We start from the raw sequence: 23,558 nt of genomic DNA, 5'->3' as shown, positions 1-23,558 counted from the left end.
GAATGAGCAGAAATGAGGATCTGCATCTGATACAATATTTAAGCATCTGTATGGCTACATTTGCAAATCATAATATTTAAAATGAATAATTTGACTAAGTCTTGTAAATACTAAAATGCAAAATGAATTCAGGCTCATTTGTCCCTAATTTTCCATGCTTATTCTTTGATACCTTTACTATTGCCTATTTTTATGTGTTGTGTTTATTTACAGTGTATAAAGAGTTTATTTTATGTTTTATCTCCCTATTCCATTTTATTTGATACATTATCTCCATTTTTATTTTTAAATGTTTTAGCTATGTAATGTAGTAATGTCCTTTGTCAGCAATTAATATGTTCAATAACTGATAAACACATTATGAGCCTCCTTTTTCCTAGATCATTTTATGTCTATTATATTTATTTCTAGCCAGTCATCTTTAATGCTTCTTCCCCAGCACCAACATCATATCTTTTTGCTTTTTGTCTTTTCCCTTCAAATGCTCAATTTAATTAAAAACCTTTAATTATTCTCAATTTCTCTGTTTCTGTAACTGTGGTCTTATCTTATGGGCCAAATTCAGGTCATTTACACCTAAGTTGCCATGTTCTAATGGCTAGATATAGACTATTTGCAGTTGGTGCCACATGAGAGCACATCTCTACGTTGTCCATCCACTGTAAATAAAAACTTTTGCATTCTTAATTGTATTCTCCACCTTCTCCTCTAAGATTTTATATTGCTAACAAGTTACTGTCTTCTCCATCACAACTTCAGTTTTCTGCATCATACAATAAGTATTTTTATACTAACCCTGAGTATGCTTAGAGAGACCCAAACATCCTAATGTCTCCAACTGAATGACAGACTCCCAGAATTGTATAGCCCCACATGATCATTTACTTTTCTGGCTGGTCTTTTCTCTATGGATGACTGCAAGCCACCCAGAACTTTTCATGCCAGACGATGACTTCTGCCTGTTCTATGTTGATTGTGAAGTAGAGGCAAATCACCAGTTAAATTGCTGCCCTTGGCTGAAGTTAGGGGTTGCATTCAGCCAGGGAAGAGGAGGTTGAAGAGGACCCTAGATAACCTGCAGATGTCAAGAAAAGGAAATAAAATATGACAGGGATTCTTTCAACATTCCAAGGAGATATTTTTAACTCTTTCAATATTATTCCAGCATTATAAAGGTGTAGTATCCCACAGACCAGCATAGCTATCATAAGGGTTTTAGACAAAAGCAACAATGGAACAGGTTTGGATCCTTGGCAAGTGGACAGCTTCAATTCCCACTGCCTCTGGAGTGCACAAAAGAGGAAGGTTTGGATTTTCACAAGATCTCCAACAAACGTGATCTACTCAACATGTTTTTTCTAAGATAACTTTTTTTAAGCATTCACTGTATGTAGCACGCTGACCTCACACCCTGATGCAGAGCCTGGTTGTATGGTTTTCCATGTGTAGGGCACCCCAGAATCATGTGGATGTTCTTGACTGTTTTGTTCTCTAAAAGCTTTAGCCAAATTCTTGCTCAGGCTCCCAATTAAGTCAGTTGTTCCACTGAAGTTCCCCTGAGTAAGGGACTGGCTGAAAACTGGATTAAGACTTTAGGATTTGGTCATTAGTCCTTTTTCCTTGATTCCATTTGTACTACTGTGTTGAAAAGTTTTTTGTCTCCAGTCAACAAAAAAAAAGGTTCCCCAAACTGACCTTTGTTGAATTTAAACTGTCCATTTACTAAGGGCCAAAATCTGCAGCTTTCATGGATACAAAACTCCCTTTTTTGTTTACAAGGACTGCAGAGTTCATCGTAGATCAGTGTAGCTTGGGTTCCAGTAATATTTTCATCAGCACTTCCTCTTTCTTTAGGCTACTATATTCCCTAGCTGCTGTTTGTCAGAAGCTGGGAATGGGCAACAGGGAATGGATCACTTGATGATTACCTGTTCTGTTCATTCCCTCTGGGGCACCTGGCATTGGCCACTGTTGGAAGACAGGATACTGGGCTAGATAGGCCTTTGGTCTAACTCAGTATGGTCATTCTTATGTTCTTATATGATTGTAACACCAATAGTGCATCATGCTTTACAAACAGTTGAAATGAATAAAGAAAAATGAAAAACCCATTATAGAAGCACACTAATGTACTTCTGGACCTGTGCTCTAACAAAAATATGTGTACATATTAGGGTCTGAAGGTACTTGGCCTTTAGCCTCATGCTTCACAATCAGTGTGGATTTCATTACGACAGCATGCCTTTTCCTCAATTATTGCTGACTTATTATCACTCTGATCTTTTTACGTGCTTCTTTTTATTTGCTCAGTCATTTCACAGTCCAGTTGTTCCTTTTGGTCAAGTGGCCTATAACATTAGTTTACTGTCTGAAACATTGCCAACTTCAATGCATAATGACTCAACACCATAACCTATTTCTCCCCAATCTCCTCTTATGGGGGCTAATAAATCCTCTTTCACCAATAAGGCTATACCAGCTCATTTACTTTTCCTGCTTGTCTTTTTTAAATAAACTATATCCTTAAATATCACATTCCAGCCAGACTTCAGTTATGATATATTTTTCTCTATATCATTATGTATATCCCCTGAGCACTCTTATTTTCTTCTTTGCTAAACCTTCCATTTGTATATATATAGTAACTTTAATAACCCCCATGTTATTGAGCTTATTTTCCTCTATATTAGTATCCATAAATCCTTATTTCCCTTTTATCTTCCTTCCCATCTTTTCTGTGCACGCCTTTCATCTCGGTTCAGTCTGTGTACTCATCCTTTCCTCATGCAGCCCTAAATTGAACTCTTCCTATGACTTCTTGCTATGGGAAGAAAATTGGCCTTCTTCAGTGGCAACCCTTTCTATCTATATGAGTTCCTTCAACTCCAAAATATTCTCCAGTAACCCACAGAAACAAATGCCCTGCTTTCATACCCTTTCACAAATATAAGCTGTGAGCCAAGTAGATGCATCTGTTGAAGACAGAATGGGGAGAAGTACATTTATTTCCTTGTGTGAAATGGTAGAAATTGGGAAACATAAATGTTGTTATTGTTGGATTATTATTATATTACTGGACCAAGTGTTGACTGCTCCTGAGCATCTGTCAATATCACTGAAATCAATGGGCGTTGCAGATACTCAGCACCTTCCAAGATGTGATCCACTCTATTGTTGTATATAAATGCATAATCATTTGTATATGTATGTAGGTATGTATAGCCAGATCCTCAGCTGGGATAAATCATCATCACTCCACTGAGCTCAATATCTGGCTCTTATTTTTATTGGGTCTGATTCCAGTCCCCTTTACACTCAAGTCCATTGACCAGAAAGATATCTTTGTCATTTAAAGGGGGAGGGGGAGATTTCACAATAGACAATTCACAGAAATTCCATCCTCCCTCCGCTTTATGCCAACATTCTGATGCATCCTCATGTTTCCCACACCTAGCCTATCGTTGTTCCAAGGTCTGACAGAGTGCTAGCTATAGCATCTTGATCATTTAGGTAATAGTGTTACACAGACGACTACAAGCTTAGTGGGAATCAGTCTGTTATGGTGGGGTGAAAGGCTCCTTCTGACACATGCCTATGCTGTGTTCTGCAGTGCTTGGAACCTAAAAATTAAAGGCACACACAGGGAAAAGAAATGGAGTGTGTGTATTTTGTGATTGAAACACCACGCAAATGGACCAGGCAGTGCGGCACACCCGGTGGCTGAGGGAGCACTCTCACCCCACTCATTCCATTCTCATGGTTGTACCATGGTCCTCCTAATCCTGCTCCTCACATTGTCTTCAATTGCTCTCCTGTTCTTCCTGATTCATCCACCCAACCTGAACATGATGTTCGTTTGTTTCTCCAATACTTTCGTGGGACCTGATTCTCTAGAGTAAATCAGGAGTAACTCTACCAAAGTGAATCGAATTATGTATTGGCATGGGAGAACAGAATCAGGACTCTGGTCTTTTCAGCTATTTCTTCTAACCCACCAAGGGTTTCTTCTAACCCTTTTGTCAACCTTCACCAATCTGTATTGTACCCACCAAACAACTCCACTCTAATGCTGGCACTATGTGAAGCTTTGCCACACTGCCATCCTTCAGTGATGTTCCCTCCAATTTTTCAGTTACTCCTTGGTCCTCTTCCCTGCTCCTTGGCTTTAGTAGCCCTTTCTTCTTTGCTGTCCATTGATTCATTTCAGTGATTAGTCAAGAAAAGTAAGAGAAGAAAATAATCCATATCAGATTGCTAAATCAAAGGGGTAAATTAAATGTATCAAATGATATGGTACCAGAAAGAATGGTGACTTAGGAAAATGAAGTTTTTGAAAGTAAGTGGTGGGAAAGAATTAGTGCTAAAGGTCCAGAGAGATTCAGCAGGTCAAATTCAGCATTACTATAATGGCTGTGTAAGTAATACAACAATGTAAATTGGTCAAACAGGTGTTAGTAAAAAAATATATATCTTATTTAGTGTGCTGGGTATTTTCAGACCTAGCATAAGTGGGTGTAACTCCCCCTAAAGTCTACTGGAGTTGCACCCATGTATGCCAGGTCTGAATCTGATGGCAGGAGTTCAGGTGATGATGAGACACTAGTTAAAGTTTCCTGGTATAATTTCCCCCGTTCCAAATTCTACTTTCCATACTGTCAATTGATAAGTTACATTCCATAACATTCAAACCTATTGAAAGTCAAATCAGTGCAACTTTCTATATGTTAGTTGAGCACTTACACCCATCCCATTTATGGTCCATCATTTAAGTCACTGCTCGGAATGGCTCAAAGACTCCCCTGGGAGCTACCCTCACTTACTTCAGCCTGAATTTGGCTCAATGACTGTACCAAGTAATGGCAAATGTATCTAATAATCACGCTTATCTGGTCAGTGATTTACTAAGAAATACATGCCACACCCATCACTAAGGTGTCCAAGAAGGAAGGAGGGAGGCAAATGGGAGAGCAGGAATACCACCAATCTGACATCTGTTATGCAGATAATATTTATCTATTTATTTTGTATAAATCGGGATAGAGTTTGATCTCAGTTACACCTGTATAAAGGAGGAGTAATACCACTGATCTGCAGTCCCAGGCTGCCCCAAGTACAAAATGTCCTCCAAATGGGACTTGTCTACCAAGTCTTTCAAAAGAATATATCAATTCCCCAATTCTGATAGAAGATGCCTGACTTTCCTTGATATGGTTTATTGATTTAAATTCTTTCCAAATATGTACTTAAGAAACCTGATGGAAGGTCTGTCTCGTTCATGAAAAACAAAATGGCGGGCTCCCCCTGTGTCTGTGTTCCATTCAGTACAGGGCAGAGGAACGAACCATCAAAGAATCATACTTTCCATCTCCAGCTTGAGTTACAGCAGCCTACAAGCTGCTCCTACTTATGTCACTGAAGCATGGTCTCTAGAGGACCTTCAGCCACTGGAGAATCTCTATAGCAAATCAGACCTCCATCATGTCTTTTCCTTGCTTTCTCCCTCCCTCTTCTAATGTGATCCTCATGTTGGGAGTGGGAGGAACTGGCTCTGCCAGCTTTACACTGTGAGGAAGTTAGCCTTCACTGGAGGGATTCTTTGCTGACCATTTACAACCAGAACCTGGTCACTGTGCACTGCCAGAGCTGAATCAAGAATCTGGCCCTGTATCTCTAATAGACATAAGGATCTGAATGTTTATAGAATGGTTTCTGAGTTACTAAGGCCTTATCTGCATTACAGAATTTTGTGATGTTTGAACACAATTGTGAACAATTGATTTAGATATTATGATGCTGACCACAACTTAGTAGTCGGGGCAAATTGTGTTCAGTATCTTGTCAGCCAATCACAAATCAATGGAACTAACACATTTTCTCATAAGTAATATCTCACATTGGATTCCCTGGTAGCTGAACAGATGATTTTAACACTTGCATAAAGTCACAAGTCATCCATCACTGAATGTCAGGTGGTTCTTGTTATTGCACAAAAATAGTACTGTAGAGTGAAAAACAGTATTCAAGTGTCCTTCTTTGTGCCTAAATGAATCTTAATTGGGTTAATGATCCAATTGTTTATCTTTATGTTTCAGTCTTCTTGAATGTGCTTTCCCACTGCTAGAAGACAGAATATCATCCAACATGTGACTGACTAGAACTGTTTGTAAAATAATGTAATTTTTACTGGGCACACACTATCTCCACATACCATTGCCCTAGTTAGAAATAACTTCTACATCTGAATATTATTCTCAGTATTTTTATTGCTGTAAAATAAATGTATACAAATGCTCAATTTTGCAAAAATCTCTCCACACAGCAACTAGAACCAGCTTTCCTCTTCAGTTAAGTTAGCCCATTCATACATTTATTTCCTCACAAATATTTAACAGTTAAAACTAACTAGAGCTCACCCTTGTGCCCATTCAAGTTAGTTGAGATTTTGCCCTTAATTTCAAAGGGAGCATGATTATCACCATGATGATAAACAGAGTGGGTGAAATCTTCACATCCGTTTCATCTCCTTTAGCCTAGTCAAAGTGTCTAGTATGAGCCCTATGTCTGGCCAAGGGAAGATTCTCCCAGTACAGGCACTGTGGTAGACAGCTACAAGGCTCTTCTTCTGAGGATCCCCTTGCAAGCCCTGGGATAGTGGATGTGCTGTGGCAGGGTTGTAGGAGGGACTTGCATCCTCCTTCCTTGTGTTTTGTTGTGAGGCATCAGAATATAGGACTACAAGGATTCTGGGCAGCTCTGCAGCACACAGGCAGCGGGGGCCAGGTTGTGTAACCTATAAAGGTCCCCAGATCTGTCTGTGTTACCCAGGGGACACAGAATAACCCTGGATTGGGAGGGTGCAAAAGCACTTTAGCTTTCTATTCTCTTGGGCTGCAAGTCCTGTGCTGCACCTCTTAGGGTATGTCTACTCTAGAGCTAGACATGTAAATCCCAGCTCTAAAACACATCTCCACACTAGGTCTGATTGAGCTAGTGCATGACAAATAGGAGAAGTGTAGCTGTGGTGGCAGGAGAGGTTAGCCACCCTGAATACCTACCTATGGTCTCGGTCAAATCAGGCTACTAGCCCATCCCATCCCATCGCCTTGTTTGGGTGCCTCTTTCTGTTTCCCAAGGAAGTAAACTTAGTAGGGACTCAGGCTTCACAGTTCAGACTGGGCAATGCATGCCGCCCCACAAAATTAGTATTCCCTGCCAGAAATTGCATCACCTTTCCCCCCTTAAAATAACAGTAATGTGTGCTAAATACATATGAACATCTATGGAGGAGCCATGTCAATTATAATCAGAGAAATATACAGTGGCGCACTTTCTATGATGTATCTTTGAGTATAATAAGGAAAGCCGAGTGTTTTCACATTCAGTAAATAACTGCATGGAATTAGGAACGCCACACAAGACTTGTGTGCTCCGATTCACTCCTGTGAAGACACCAACTTGTATCTATGAAGAAACATCATAGTAATACCATCGCTCTGTCTCTCTTCCTCTTGATAGCAGCCTAGGCAGGGCACTCTAGTTCTATGGAGCTACAAAATGTACACATGCGCCTTGAGTCTTTGTAATTCTTTAAGTCGCATAGTAGGGCCTATCATCTTAACACTATTTAAACTGGTCTCCAACTATTGGTGTTCCAGCAAATGCTGTTCTATTAATAGTATTATTTCTCTTTGTCCATTGTATTAGGCTAGCTGCTCTCTAAGTTTTTGCCTTCCATCATTGGCATCTCTTGCACTGTTTGCATTTACCTTCAACATCTTTGGTTGATTTCACCAATAAAATCAATCTCTAGCCCAAAGCCAGTGTCCATTCAACTGCCATGCGGTCAGTCTCATCATGTGTCCCTGTAGCACAGCTCAGACTCACCCCAGCGGCACCCCCTGCTGGTCATCCTTGGGAATTAGCTCTTCAACCCAGGAGTGCCCTCTGCAGGCCGGTGATCCACTTGCCATTGGCCCCCGGATCCCTCCCAGGGCCCCAGTGCCCTTATCTCAGGGTTCTGCCTCCTGCGGTACCCCACAGTCTTACTGGGTTTCCCCACCCCAGGGGAACCCCAACCCCCTATCCCCACATTGCCTCAGTCGTGGCTACTGCCAATCTCTGTTTATCCCCCGTGCCCTGGGGCAGACTGCAGTGTATCAAGCCAATCATCACAGGTAACAAGGGGTTTGGACTGGCTGCATTTACCTACCCTCCGGCTGCCCCTCTGCAAGCCCAATACCTAGGAGGCCTAGAACTAGGCCCTGCAGCCTGGGGAGTTGCTGGCCTAGGACTTCCCAGCTCTGGCGGCCTTTCCCCAGCCCTGCCTCCCTCTAGGTCCTCTGGGTGAGTTCCCCAGCAGCCAGGCCTGTTTCCCTCTCAAGTCAGAGAGGGACTGCTCCCTCTGGCTTCCCTGGTCTTCTTATAAGGCCCAGTTTCTTAGTTTGGGGCGTGGCCCCAGCTGCAGCCACTTCCCCCAATCAGCTGGGGTTCTACTCCCTTGCCCAGCCCCAGCCCTCTGCAGGGCTTCTCCAACCCTTTCCAGGCTGGATCAGGTGTTCACCCCGCTACAGTCCCTAAGAGAGAGACCTCTCCTTTTGTGCACTAGGTGTTACCAATTGGTCCCAGCCACCACCATCCTTGAAATATGATTTATGTAATTCTCAAGAATGTACATTTGCTGTGTGTTGCACTCACACATCTACAACCTAAAACTTTGCTTACAGCTCTCACAGTCACTCTGTTAAAACAGCCAATCAAATTCTGTCCGCATCTGTTTCCTAGGTAACCAACAAACAGCCATAGAAGAAGACTGCAAATTATGGACAGGCTGAGGAAGGAATCCTTCATAATTTCTGCTTTTTTTCAGTACTTTTGCACTGATACAAATGGAATAAAATAAAAACCTTAAAACTCATTGTAGAAAAACAGAATATACGTAATAGATGGCAGTGACTGAGTGGTTTACTGCCGCTGATTCACTTGTGAGAGAGGAGGATCTGTGTATCCTAGCTAAGACAATGGTAAGAGGAAAGTAGCATTTGACTGTCACTGTGTATTCCAGGGGGTATCTGCATGATACAAAATGTATAACAAAGGTTTCCAGTTGTTCTGTTGCTATAAGGTAAAATATTAACTGAAACTTTGATTAGGATTTAAAGCTGCAGCCTACAACTGAATTAAAGTTTATATTAGAGGATGAGGAGGCTGACCCATCCTTTAACTACCAAGCATTAATTAGGTCTGGCATGGGGTTAAATCGCCTCAGATCTTGGAGCCAAAGAATGAGGGTTGACTCCCTTCGCTGAAACTGTGTCACTCTGTTCGTGTGTCAGTCTGATGCTGGATCCCACCACCCAGTGGGGAGGAATAAGGGAGCAGGTGAAGGGGAACTCAGTCATTGAAGAATTAAGACACTCTCTTGCCACACAAGTTTACAGATTCCACCAGTCCTGTGCTGAGGTTTACCCCAGGAGCTGGCCCCTTGAAGCCTCTTGCTTGGGATACCATCTGGAAGTGTAACAGTGGTCTCTACCTCTTTTATTTGTTTGTTTAAACAATATGCACTCTCTTATTCACCCATGGCAGTCTGCAGGAGATGGCGAGGAAACTGGAAAAAGTTAACCCGATATCTACCAGTCTTGCCAAAAGGGAAAAATTCCTTCCAGATCCCAAAAGTGTTGGACTCACAGCAAGATGGGAATCCTCCACTGACAATCATGCCACCTATGGGGAAGGGCAGGCAGGGCAGTTTCCAGCAGCAAGAATGGCCTGCTGTGTGCCCTGGAATGCTTAATGGTGGGAGGGGAGTTCACAGCAGCTGTTTGGCTTTCTCACTGTCTTCAAATTGGCCACTAGGTGGTTAGGGAAGGTGGAGCACTGTTCCACTCTCCCTAGCCCCACCATTCACCCAGGCACACTCTGGGCAGAAAGAAAGGAAAGGGAAGACCCTAAGCACTTGGGATAAAATGTCAAAAATGCCTGTGTCCTATAAGCATGAAATCTTTACTTGAGGCTCTTCTTTTAACACAAGCAATAGTCTTATACCTCATGGCTTGTATTATGATATCTGATACAGGATTGTTTTTAGTAGCTGACTCATTTGCTTAAAAAATCTGCTCATTATAGACAGTACTAAAATGATTTATTATTCATAACATTTAAGTACAATTAAATTGGGGGAAAGCATGTATTGGCTTTGGGCTCACAACAAAAAAAAATCTTCTCCCATTTTATGAGCCTCAGATTACCAAATAACCTTGACAGCTGAATCAGTGTTCCATGACAACAAGCAGACCATTGATAAATAGCAACAAAACTATTAGATGTTGAATTTATGAGATGAGTAATAGAGAAGCTAAATTATAGGTTTACTGTTTGACAAACTACAGCCTGACAGATCTCTGCTAACGTGTATGTGTGAAAGAGACAGAGAGAGAGAGAGAGAAACTTTTTAAGACAATGTGGAAATGAGTACTTCATGAATGCTGATATCTAAGCTGATAGATAGATAGACACAAATATCTACATGCTAGCCTGAGTCTCAAATTCCTATGGTGCCTGTTATCAAACATCTACATTTAGAGACAAATGGACAACATGTCTGTGTGTGCATATGTATACGTACATACTATCACAAATTTTAAAAAGCAAATCTTTGAAAGGAGGCACAAACTATCAAAAGAAATTTACTTTGATAAGGAAATTTGTAGTAAGATCAATAGTCAGCAACTACAATGAACTGAAAATTAAAATCAAGAGTATGAAACAACTACATGTAGTAAAGTTAGGGTGTTTTGTTTTGGTTTTCCTTGAAGACAATATAAGATTGAGGGTAAGAGGAAGAATATTCTTGGTGAATTATTTGATTCAAGATTCAGAAGTAGCAACTTAAAAGGACACTAACAGCAAAGGCAGGAGGATTTTTCTATTGGAGTTAAAAATGTTAGTCACTTTCCTGGCCTGTGAAGAATAAGCTGAGCTTCCTAAAAAAGAGTCAATCACTGCAATCTTTGGCACCTATATTCTCAGAGAAAGGTGTCAGGAATAAGCCTATACAAATTTGGTTCTGATAAAATATATTTATTTTAATCAGAGAAGAGGAAACTCTAGAAACTCTGTTGGAAAGCTGATTGAGCCTGGCAGCACTGGTTAAACAAAGGAGTATGATGTGGGCAAAGTAATGCATCGCACTACTTCATAAAGGAAAAGCCCTCTGGCTCTAAGATGTGCTTACATTTGAAAAGAGTCAGATCTGTGGGCATCTTGGGCTAAAATCTGGATTTACAGCAGTGTGACTGAGAGCACAATTTGGCCTCAACATTTGAATTAAACAGAACTTGAAGTTATCATACATTTGCTTCCGAAAGTGGTTCTGTGTTGATCCATCATACACAGGGGAGTGTGGAGTCATGTGAAGTATGTAAATCAGAGCTGCATCTCCCCTGATGCCAGTTGATTTTAGTTATAATCAGCTGGGATTTTCCTGCTGTTTGTTCCCAGAGTGAAACTCCAGGAGGCAGGAGACCCTGTCTCTGGTATTCTTTCTTGCCTGTGGTCTGCCAAAGTCTGGTTTTGACTACCTTTTAGGATATGGTGATACGCAAATGTGTTTCATGACATTTTTGCTGAAATCACTGTGGTGAGTTTGTAATATGTAACCAGGGAAATACATTGTCCCAATTTGCTTAAATGAATTCAGCAGATTTTAACAATAGCATGACCATCTTGCTGTCCTTCTTTCTCCCACTTTAGCTGTGGACCATTTAGTTAAGGGGTTTTGGAAGATACAGTGTAACGCAGGTGATAGAATTTCACTCAGTTACTTGAAATTCTATCACCTGTGTTACACAGGAGGTCAGACTAGATGATGTAATGGGCACTTCTAGCCTAAAATATATTAATTTAGCTTGTGTGGGAAGCTTTATCAATGGAAATGAGGACAGTATTAATTCCTAAATTCTCATAATATCCATTGGAGGTAAATTTGGAGTTTGACAAATGAATGAATAAGTTTAAAAAAGTAAATTTTGATAGTTTTGGCTTATAAAGCATTGTTATGGTTCTTTCTACTTCTTTTTTGTAATTCCAGCCTGTTTGCAACACCATGACTATTATGAGTGATACAATATTGCAAAACTTCAGCAACAATGACTGATAAACTATTCCATGCAGTTTTTTGCAGGGTACATTATACACTTCAATCCACACTGCATATCTCTGGTGTGGGTGGGTGGGCGTGTCTGTGTCTGTGTAGGTCTATCTGGGTCAGTGTCTGTGGAGACCATTTCCAAAAGGGACACTTATTGTGCTGTGATATTTGTGGTATGCACTATTGTCAAAAAGAGAAATAACACAAAATTCATAATACATTTAACTACTGCAAGTGGTTAACATCCCGGTTTTAATGGCACTCACAGTAAGTTTAGCATTCAGTAGATCAAGAGCATCCACAGTGTTTAAGATGCACACTGGTAGCATTCTAACATCTCCTAAAATTGCAGATCTTCATATTTCCATATCCTTCATGTTTACGATGGTGGATTGCCAAAAAGGTGCTTGGCCAGAAATGAATTTTTTTTTAACAAAAAGCTTAAGTTTAGTCACATGCTACCATCCAAAACAATCAGAACTTGAGCCAATTTAGCACACATAAGATATCTTGGAAGGATTTATTTATGCTGTTGCGCCTTGTAATATGTGTAACCAATAGGGAGCTGTTTGAAGACATGGATTTTTTGCAAATCTTGCAGCTAAATCAGAGAGCCAAATACGAAATCCAATACCCAAGGGCATTGTGGTAGATTTATGATGCTCCCTGGGGTCCAGAAACCAATGAGTGGATTACAATGATCCATACATGTAGTTTTTTCATCTGTGACAGATATAATATGAATGCTATTAGTCATATTACATAGCTGTATTCCCCTGTCTGAGAGAACAATGACCACAATGAAAAATTACTTATACAAAAAGTGAGAAAAGGGTTGAAGAATATTGTGTTGTGAGGCAGATCTTTTAGTGAAGTGTCACATTTTGACTTCTTAGCTATGATGTGTCACTTAGATCAGTGGTGGGAAACTGCGGCCAGGGGCTGCTCGCGGTCCGTCAGGGTAATTCACTGGCGGGCTGCGAGACAGAGTTTACATTGACCATCTGCAGGCATGGCTGCCTGTAGCTCCCAGTGGCCACGGTTCCCGGTTCCCAGCCAATGGGAGCTGCAGGAAGCGGCGCGGGCTGCAGGTTGCCCACCACTGACCTCGATTGTCATGCCCCTCAGATACTAGCAGGGTGGAGGCTATATTGAATGCATAGATATGCTAGATAGCTGACACACAGACAGCTATTCAGGTCTTGTCGCAACTGAAAGATCTGTTTAGGTCTTCTGCTAACCTTCCACTCCAAAAGCTTGCACAAATGTTACATTACTCAACCTGTTGTGGAAGGTATAGCATATTTCACACATTTTTGTTTTGCGGACCTATACATAGGTATAGGTAATCAAGTTACAGGGCTACATTCGCAGCTAGTAAAGGGCACAGCACCAATAAAGTCTAAGGATCTGACCTATGATATGTAGGAAAAATATTTATTTATTTATTTATTTGTAGTAATTTATAGGAACCAAATATTGTATATCTTGTAGTTCCTGGTCATGCACATTAGCTGAGCTGTTCAACCAAAGTTTGTTTTCATATTCCCTTGAGATAATGTTGTAGTAATCAGCATTCCATGCACATCATGTTATGTCTGTAGACATACGACTTGGAAACCTATTGAAATTTGCTCAGTTACAATGAGGCATAGGCAGGGCCGGCTCCAGGGGTTTTGCCGCCCCAAGCAGACAAAAAAAAAAAAAAAAAGCCGCGATCGCAATCTGCGGCAATTCAGCGGGAGGTCCTTCACTCCCAGCAGGAGTGAGGGACCCTCCGCCGAGTTGCCGCCGAATCCCTGAAAGTGCCGCCCCACTCCCGAGTTGCCGCCCCAAGCACCTGCTTGATAAGCTGGTGCCTGGAGCCGGCCCTGGGCATAGGGCAGCCACAAAAAACCCTTAAATAGACAAGATATATGGACATAGATAAAGCAGTGAATTGACCCATTGTACTGTCCATGACTCTGATGCAGTCCCATTGGCATTGGTAGGAGTGCGCTAATGTAATGGAGAGGGGAATATGTCACACCATGTGGGCCAGAAGTATATAGCTGATTTCAGCTCTTGTGGACAGATCCCAACGTGTACAGATTTATACAAATCACTAGCAAGAACATAGTGTAAATTCCCCTAAATGAAAAGGCCTGGATTCACATAAGGAGTGAGGGTGTTGTGACACTAAGTGTCATGGCACCTAGCTTTCAGGAGCCTAGAAAGTCACAGGAGCACTCTGGGAATCACAAAGCCTGAGTTAGGTACCTAGGCCCCTCTACACACACACATATACACACACAGAAGGGACACCCAAGTCTGATCTGCAGAAAGGCACCTACCTCTATTTGTGATCCACTACCTTTGGTGTTAGGCATCTATGCTGTTTTCACTACAACAATGAAGAGGCGGACCCCCCCTTCTACCATTTAGCCCAGTGGTTAGTGTTAGAGTACAGGTCAGGGCGCAAGGGGTCGGGATTCTGGATCTCCCACATCCTGGGCACGTACTGTAACCACCAGGCTATTGAGTCATTCTCATGCGTGTGCTGTCTCTCTTGCTTGTTGTCTCTCTTTGGCTCAAATAACTTTTTAAGTATTTATCCACAGTGAAACAGCTTCAACAGAAGAGCCTATGGCTATGTCTACACTATGAGCTAGGGGTGTGATTTCCCTGCGTGCATGTACTTGCTCTAGCACTGGCTGAACTAGCATGAGTATACATCACAGTGTAGCTGCGGTAGCCTGAGGTACAGCTTAGGCATGCTGAGTATGCACTCACCCGTTTCAGGCAGGTTTGTACTCCACATGGCTAAGCCATGCCTCCTTTGCCTCTTCCAGTGCTATCGAGGCTACACTGCTATTTAGCCTTGTGCTGGCTCAATGAAAGCTAGTACGAGTATGTGTACACAAGCAGCACAATCACACACACCCTAGCTCGTAGACAGAGCCTGAGGGCACTTCCTAGCAGAATATCCCATAGCCTAGTGGTTAGAGCACTCACCCGAGAGGTTTAAAGCCTAGTTCAAATCCCTTTTCCCCTTCTGCCAGAGGGGGGACTTTAACTGGAAGCCTTCCACATCCTAAGTCAATATACAAACCATTGTGCTAAAGTGATGAGGTGGAAGCAGCTGTTGTTGTGTTGTGTGAATTTGCTTGAGGGGGCAGATCCAGTCAGCATGCTCCGAGGGAGCCTGCTGGATCAGGTCCCACACATGGCATAGGTGGCCAAACACCTACCTTCTCCTGGCTGGTGAAATACTCTGAGGCTTAGGTAGGAGATAAGTGTCTGAATGGAGGCTTAGGGGAAGAAATATAGGCCCCTAGGGATCGTTTACTGCAAAAGGGCGTTTAGGTGCCTACAGCATTCAGTAAGAGCATTGTGAATTGCAGTAGAGCTTAAAACTGGGATTTAGGTGCCTAAGTCTGGAGTTTAGGTACCTAAGTACATTTGTGAATCTAGGCCATGGTGACCAGCAAAATCAGACATTGACATTGTTTAGTTCATCTCACAAATCACCAAAAATACAAACAAACAAAAAAAAACTTTAAATATGTAAGTCTTTGCACTGAAAAAATGCATTCATCTTAAAATGGACTTTCACCCACCCATCAAAGACAAACAAAACCAGACAACCCCACACCCTCCCAAGCCCATGTAAGTAGAAGGATCATAAAGGTACAGTATGCTGCAGTGTAACTGGTGGTATACTTTTCACATTAGCTGTTTCTCAGGATTAGCAAACCAATATCAATCTTTTCTCATCCCTTTCTGGGTGTATTTCATCTAGTGCAGGACAGAGCATAGATTAACATATGTTTACTTGGGATTAGGGATTTTTTTATAACCAGACTTTGGTAGCAGTGAAAGAGAACCGGTGTGATGGATTTGTCTGTGCCCTGCTCTCCAGATCCAAGAGCTAAAACTAAACATCCTCTAAACACAGCTGGCTGGAAGTGCAAGTATATTAGCATTTTACCAGCCTCATTTTTTCTGCTTGAAATTAAAATATAGGACAGTGCTGGTTGTTCAATAATGTCCAATTTGTTTTCATTATTGCCGTTTTTAAATCAATGCAGTGCCTACAAATGCTCCATGGCTAAGAAGAGAAAAGCTGAAGAACAGATTTCAGGAGTTCCAGTCAATAAAAGGAAGTCCCTGTTAATGAAACCCCGTCACTACAGTCCCACTGTGGAATGCAAAGAAGAAAATGAGGACAGAACAGAGTTGCAGGAGGACATCAATGTCCTCGAAACAAATGACACGTCTGCTACAGGTAGCAATGAAGAATGGCTCCAAATTAACGTAAACTCCCTGCCCTCAAAGAAAAGAGGCCTGTCAAACTGAATGCTTTCAAAAAGAATGTAGAATGATTTGGGCTCAGAGTAGATTTGAGATAATACATTGCAATCTAGATATAAATATGGTAATTCAAAAACAAGGGCCTTGTACAACATCTCCTTCTATGGTCCTTAATGCTGTGTAGGTCGCAGAGACCTGCCATCACTGCAGGTCAGATAAGGAATAGTGTCTGCTTCTTAATATGGGCTGTCAAAGAATGAGGTTAAACATGTAGTGAAAAACTAACTACTTAGGGCAGGTCTACACTAAGGGCGGGGGTCGAACTAGGGTACGCAAGTTCAGCTACGTGAATAGCGTAGCTGAATTCGAAGTACCCTAGTTCGAACTACTCACCTGTCCAGACGCCGCGGAATCGAAGTCTGCGGCTCCAAGGTCGACTCTGCCACCGCCTTTTGCAGTGGTGGAGTACCGGAGTCGACCGCAGCGCTTCCGGAGTTCGAACTATCGCGTCCAGATTAAACGCGATAGTTTGAACTCCGAGAAGTCGAACTCACCGCATCGACCCGGCTGGTGAGTGTAGACTAGCCCTTAGAAAAACACGTTTGTAAAGAGAGGATTTTCACTTTAATATATTCAGCATGAGGCTGGGGGCAATCACCTGCTTAACAAAATGTTGACTTTAACATTTAGCAAAGCAATTTTATTCATGTGACTATTATCTATGTTCTATTTAACCTGATTATTAGACTCTGCACTGTATTTATAATACCCAACCCAAACATGCTCAACAATTTATAGAAAGTTCTACCATGCAGGTGCTACAAAATATGACTGCTTGGGGGAGAATATAAAATATATTTATAATACACATATATATTGAAATAAATAAATATAAATTATGTATGTATGTATGTTTTCTGCCTTCACCCTTCAACTATATATTCAAAATTAATGGAACACTTTTCAAAATAAATTGCCAGTTATTTTTTTCTTTGAGGAGCCTTGCACAAGTTGTCAGCCCAAGACTTAAGAAAGTGGTCTCAGATTTCAGTGGAATCAATACTGCATTTGTTAAAAAGACAATAGTTGTCAATAGGTTATAAAAGTCAATATCTAAGGGAAATGGGCAGATAATCTGAAATCTGAAATCATACATAGTATGAAAAAGTAATGGTACCTCTATTTAAGAGGAAGCTGTCCTCAAGCCCCAGAATTGGGATCCAGATCCTGATGCAGTTTCCCAAATTTGAGGGGGTTTTGGATCTGGAGTTATACCCACGTCTACTTAGACTAGCCTTTACATTTCTGGTACGTATAGTTGTTACAAAACTTGAATATATACCAATATGTCTATAATGAAAGCCAACTTTACTATCCAGGTAAGAGAACTATGGGTGAAATTCTGGCCCTAATGAAGTCAATGGGAGTTTTGCTATTGACTTCAGTGGGGCCAGGATTTTATTTGTGGTCAATCTTCTATCAGGGGTCTCTTTTGGAGTTCTGATTTGTGGGTACATCTTGCAAGTTCCTGTGGGGGGGTACTTTTAAAATATATCTTAAACTAGTAGGGAATTGTGCACTAACTGTCCCATTCTGATGCAATCACTGAGCCAAACTTACTACCGACCCAAGTAAGCACAACTCTGCTGATTTCCTGACTGTTCTGACTTCCTAGTATTTCCATCTCATAATACCAGCAGTCTCACAAAAAGCTTTAACTGAGTTTTTCTGTGCTGATTCAGGCTGTACCCTGTACCTCCATAACTTCAGTGTTTTATTCCATTTATTATTATAAATGTGCACACTTTCTCCTGTGTCTACCTTCTGTACAACCCCAGTAAAATTCTGAGAGCAAGGCAGCATGGTATGGAGTTAGAGTGCTTTAAAATCACTTTTTGGTATCTTGAATCAGTGTTGCCAACTCCCATGATTTTATTGTGAATCTCATGATATTTTGTTTTTGTCTGAAAGCCCTAACTCCGGGAGTGATGCAATTTCAGGAACTATCAGCATTAGTTAATTTGTTAAAGTAAGTTTCAAGCCCCTGTGGTTACAGAGAAAAACTTCAACATGTGAACCACAAAGGCTCAAAAAACAGGAGGCAATTAAAAAAACTCAAATCCACATTTTTAAAATCTCATAATTTTAAACCAATCTCATGATTTTGGGGGGGGTGAGTCATGATTTTTTAATCTTGTTGTTGGTAATATGCTTAGTACAATCTTTTACCCAGTAAATTAATGAAAGGAATGTTAGTATCAAGCATACTTGTTCATAAAAAAAAAATAGAGCCATTTGTATCAAAATGGCCTGGTGATGGGACTATGTGTAATTCCAAGCAGAGCAGAGAGACAAGCTATTAAATCATAGACACTTATTTGTCAGAGGTTCATTACAGAACCACAAGGAATGACAATCATCATTACTAGATGCCATGTTTTGAAAATATAGCAAACTTTTTCATTCAGATTACTTCAAAGTCTATAGTGAGAGATGAGCTGGTTTAAAAGTTGCACCGAGCTTTGCAGACATTTAAAAAAAAAACCAAAACACACAACTATCTGCACATAGTGCATGAGGCCACCTCTCCCCATATGAGTCCAATTTTCTGAAGAATAATAAGAATTAATAAATATTTTCTTTTAACATATAACAAACAGTTGAACCAAACAATTATGTAAACTGGAAATGACCCAAAATGCTAACAGTTTGGCAGCAGCAAAGTGAAATGCATTGTGGTGCACATGTGCATTTTTGTCCCTCTTTTCCCCTTCACAATAATCTGCACTTAATAGGAATATTTTAAACTATGTAGCTAAGCAACAGAGGTAATTGTTGCTTTCTAGAGCTTTTGTTAGGCACTCTAACACAGCCCAAATATGCATAATTAGGTATAATGTCTATAAATCATTATTGTACACATGTGGGTAGTTAAGTGGATTGAGAGAATAGTTCAATGAATTGGACATATTCACTGAAAATGCTTTTTATTTGTTTTCTGTCGTTCATAATACTTTAAAATTATCATAACCCTTTACACTTTCTCTTAATAGCTCACTGTGTTATTGAGAGAAACTTCATTTGCATTTTAGACTATGTTTAATTTATTATTTAAACCTGGACTTCCTCTGATTCGGGAGAGGATGGGTCCATCTTACCAAATATTATATGCTTATTTATCCATCCTTCTTTCTAGGAAGTAAAATGTTAAATTTTTCAGTTAATGTTGAATAGATCCCAACAAAAGAATGCACCCTATAATCAGCATTATTGAAGGGGCTAGTGTTGTGACTAAATTCTTCCCTTCGTCCAAAAATGCTTTTAGTTACTATGGCAATATTTACTTGATCCTGGCAAATCAGTGTTGATTTTAGAGAGATAATTACCAGAAAGAAAGATGATGGAGATGTATTTTTGAGTGTCCTTGTTAGAGCAAATGTTTTTATAAAAAATTAAATGAGATACAAAAGGCATATTGTCTTCCAACATTGACACCCTTACCTACACGCAGCCTTTACTACCTGCTGGCTGCTGCTTTTCGTCCAAAGAAAGATGTTTATTAACACAGGGTGTATTTCAATGGTGTCTTTAGCAGTCCTTTAAGAGTCTATTCATAAGAACCATTTCTGTTTGCTTGTGCATGACCTGATGTATCATTTAGTGTGGCAACTGTAATGGTGACCAAGAGCTTGCCCTTTGTAAACTATAGAGTCTTTTCAGTCAAGATCTTTCATGCAATCTGAAGTGATTTGAAAAGTAATTGGGGACCCATTCTAAGAAATATTTGGGCATGTTAGACATGGGGGAGAGTGAAAATAGATCAAAGGAATTTTATATATTCAACAAAGAAAAATGCAAAAACATTCTATTTACAAAGGGCTCTGCAGCCACACTACACAGATTTAATCTTAGAAGGGTTTGTGATGGTTATATACTAGCAGTAATTTCAGATATTGTCTTGGTAAAAGGGGGTGTTATTTCTTAAGAATTTTCAGAGTATCCTTAAGTAAATAAACAGTGATTGTTAAATAAGTCTCTTCCCATTTAAGATTGAAACCAGGTAAGATCAAGATTAAGTTTCTCTATAGAAAGCATTCATTTTTCTCTTCCTTTTTTTCCTTATAGAAGAAAATACTACAAAATCACCTGATGAAACCTCTCATTCAGGTGGGCAAGAAAACTCCAGTCAAACAAAGGACAACTACACCCGCTATCAGGACCTCGTGGTCAAATCTTTAATGAACATGGGAAAACTAGCAAAAGATGCACCAGTTCAAATGGTGACTGAGAACCTAAATGACAGTGGCATCCAGTCCTTAAAAACAGAAAGTGATGATGTTGATGAATGTTACACAATTAACTCATCGGAAGGAAAAGAAAAGATTTGTGTTTCTGACCCACAATACTGTTCATCTGAAGACAATGACAATGAAAGTAGCTCTGAAATTTTGGACAATGAATGGGACAGTTCCTCAAATTTCTCAGAAGACACTAGCATAAAGCCCCATGTAACTCAGAGATATATTGCAGGATGTAACCGACAAGACATTCTGGAAGTTCCAGAAATTAAGACTGAAGAAGCAGAATTTCGCCCCTGTGAAACAGTTTGTGACTCAGAAACAGAGCTAAGAGAATCACAGGAATCTCATGTTGATCCTTTTGACAAGAGAATTCAGAATCCATTCCCTGAAAGCGAGGAAGATGATGAGTGCCTATCAGAAACTACAGATGTATCAGTTGACCTGGACAAAACAAAAGGGAATTTGAGTTTGCTAGAACAAGCGATAGCTCTGCAGGCAGAGCAAGGTCATGTGTTTCACAGCACCTACAAAGAATTGGACAGGTTTCTTTTGGAGCATTTAGCTGGGGAAAGGAGACAAACCAAAGTTATTGACATTGGTGGGAGACAATTCTATAATAACAAACGTAAGAAATATTTTGATTGCTCGTATTGGCTCAAACATTTATTCTACAGCTGGTAAACAATTTTGAACTGGATGTTACCTCAAAAGTAAAGATTCTGGAAGAAGCCATATTCTTCAGCCTCATTCACCACCAGAATAATTGCCATCTAAATTCCAAAATCTTTATTGTTTTTGATGATTTGTGGTAATGTATGAAAGAGAGAACACAGTTCCATTTTCAGATACCAAGTCAGGCTTGTAATGCCGGAGCTTAAAAAGATCTTGTATTGATTGGCAAACTGGGAACGTTTGATATGGAATTCATAGATTGAGAATAATTTTGGAACATCAAAAGATATCACTTTACACTCACTTTAATCTTTCCCAGGAATTCTCTTTGATAAATACAAAGTAAAGCAGTAGACACCCTGTAAAAGTTGCTATTTTGCCTTTGATAAACAAATATGATTCCTTTGATATATGCAGTATTCCCTAGAGTACGTCTCAATATTTACTGAAAATGCTGAAGTAAGTTATTTACTGGTTATCTAAGGCATTTAGAATCTAAGATAACTGGCAATTTTTTAAGGGTTACCACTGTATAATCCCTCTTGTACTGCTTAACTAGAGTATGCATTTACCTGCTTCTTCTGTGGAAAGTCACGTACAGCTTACCAATTAAAATGCCCTTAGCACAGTACATACATGCTAGTCAACCTCCTTCCTAAGTTTCATATACTTATCCTTACCCTCATTTGCTCAGGTAACCATAATCAATTCAGACAAGATTCTGATCCTTTTACTCATGTGGAATACTCACCCTTACTCCACGAATGGTCACATTGGTCTCAGTGGGACTACTTGCAGAGTAGGGTACTACACAATGTGGGTAAGAATGACAAAATCTGGTCCTTCCTGATTATTCTCAAGCAAACACTTAGTTTGCAGTTTGGTTCAGAGATAACTTTCAAAGAAAAAGAATCTTGAGCTTCCCTCACTCTGCTTTTCCATGTGCTCCATATGCTCTGACAGCTTTTTGTTACAGTACGAGGCCTGGAATTTTTTCATTTACAAAATCCAACCATGGCCAGTATTTCTTATACCGATTGTGTTGGGAATTCCACATCCTCCTCAGCTGCTGCTGCTTTTTTTTTTTTTTTGGCTCCTATGCCAATTAAGTGTACTTGTTACCTTATACTGATCCTACTCTTTCCACTTAATTTTTTACACAATGTGCACTTAGATTTCAGATTAATGGAAGATTAAAATAAATGATTTTTTTGTTTTAGGTCCACTCGTTGTTCTCTGTTAGTGCTGTAAACGATTTCCTACAGTGACTTCTTACTTCTTATTTGCTGTGACTCTAACAGGCACTGTGGTTCCCTGTTGATGTTCATTCTGTTTTCTTTCCTCCATATTTTTCTTATCTAAAGGCTTGCCAGAAAGTTTAACTTCGCAGCTGCTTCTGGTTCTACATCGTTGCTAGCAAAATATCCTACTAGGTGGCTTTAACCTGTCTTTGACTACAGCTGTTTATCTCCCCTCAACTCCATGTTGTTGGCAGTCAATCACAGATTGATCTGAAACCATCCTCAGCAATTTATACGTCCACTTGCTGTCTGTCTCCTCTCATAAGAGAATTTCTGGATCAGAATTACTTCCCTTCCCATCCTTTTAGATTCTGCATTCAAAATCAAAATAAACACTTTCTAATTGGTACTTCGTGCACACTGCTAGTACCTTGCAATTGGAAGTTGAAAAATGGACTAAGGAGCCCAGCCTCTGCCTCATTGTACGTTGGTAGTTATAAGGGTGGGCTGAGACAGTGCCCTGTGAAAGAGTGTCAGTTATTCCATGTTTGCACTCTCATTGTGGGCTGATCTGCAGAGCAGTGCTGCCATGTGTACCGGGGGAGCTGCCTGCCTAGCCGCTCAGATGTAAAGTGGCATGTATTCAGTTTCTTAACAAAGGACCAACAACCTAGAGATCTGTGATATTTAAGGAGCTGCTCCTGGTTGCAATGCTTTTTTGTTTGTTTGTTTCATCCCTCAGCTTTTATTTGGTGATCCCAGTTTCCCGGAACCTGGCATTAACAGTATAAAAGATTGTTTCTGTTTCAATATTTATTCCTTTTTAGATCTTTCTGTTGGTTGCTGTTGCCAGATTTCTGGCTTAATGGATGCGTCTTGTGTCCTGCTTGAGGCTCTGAATGG

General features: G+C 40.4%; 1 protein-coding gene and 1 long non-coding RNA gene across 3 annotated transcripts in view; one reads left to right on the top strand and one right to left on the bottom strand.

Moving 5' to 3' along the window:
• Positions 1-23,558, top strand: part of ST18 (ST18 C2H2C-type zinc finger transcription factor) — a 240,991-nt gene that overhangs the window by 169,299 nt on the left and 48,134 nt on the right. For both annotated transcript variants that reach the window (XM_039527204.1, XM_039527205.1), the window contains 2 exons: positions 16,219-16,415; positions 20,567-21,367. In XM_039527204.1, the coding sequence (XP_039383138.1) occupies positions 16,219-16,415; positions 20,567-21,367 (998 nt within the window). The remainder of the gene's footprint in view (positions 1-16,218; positions 16,416-20,566; positions 21,368-23,558) is intronic.
• LOC120399190 lies at positions 444-23,545 on the bottom strand. Its single transcript, XR_005595018.1, has 3 exons — positions 22,166-23,545; positions 4,050-4,186; positions 444-1,075 (listed from the first exon to the last, which is right to left on the bottom strand). It is a non-coding gene; the product is annotated as an uncharacterized LOC120399190 (long non-coding RNA).

This window comes from Mauremys reevesii, linkage group 2, assembly GCF_016161935.1.
Source record: "Mauremys reevesii isolate NIE-2019 linkage group 2, ASM1616193v1, whole genome shotgun sequence".
Taxonomy (NCBI): Eukaryota; Metazoa; Chordata; order Testudines; family Geoemydidae; genus Mauremys; species Mauremys reevesii.
This window is presented reverse-complemented; position numbering and strand designations above follow the sequence as displayed.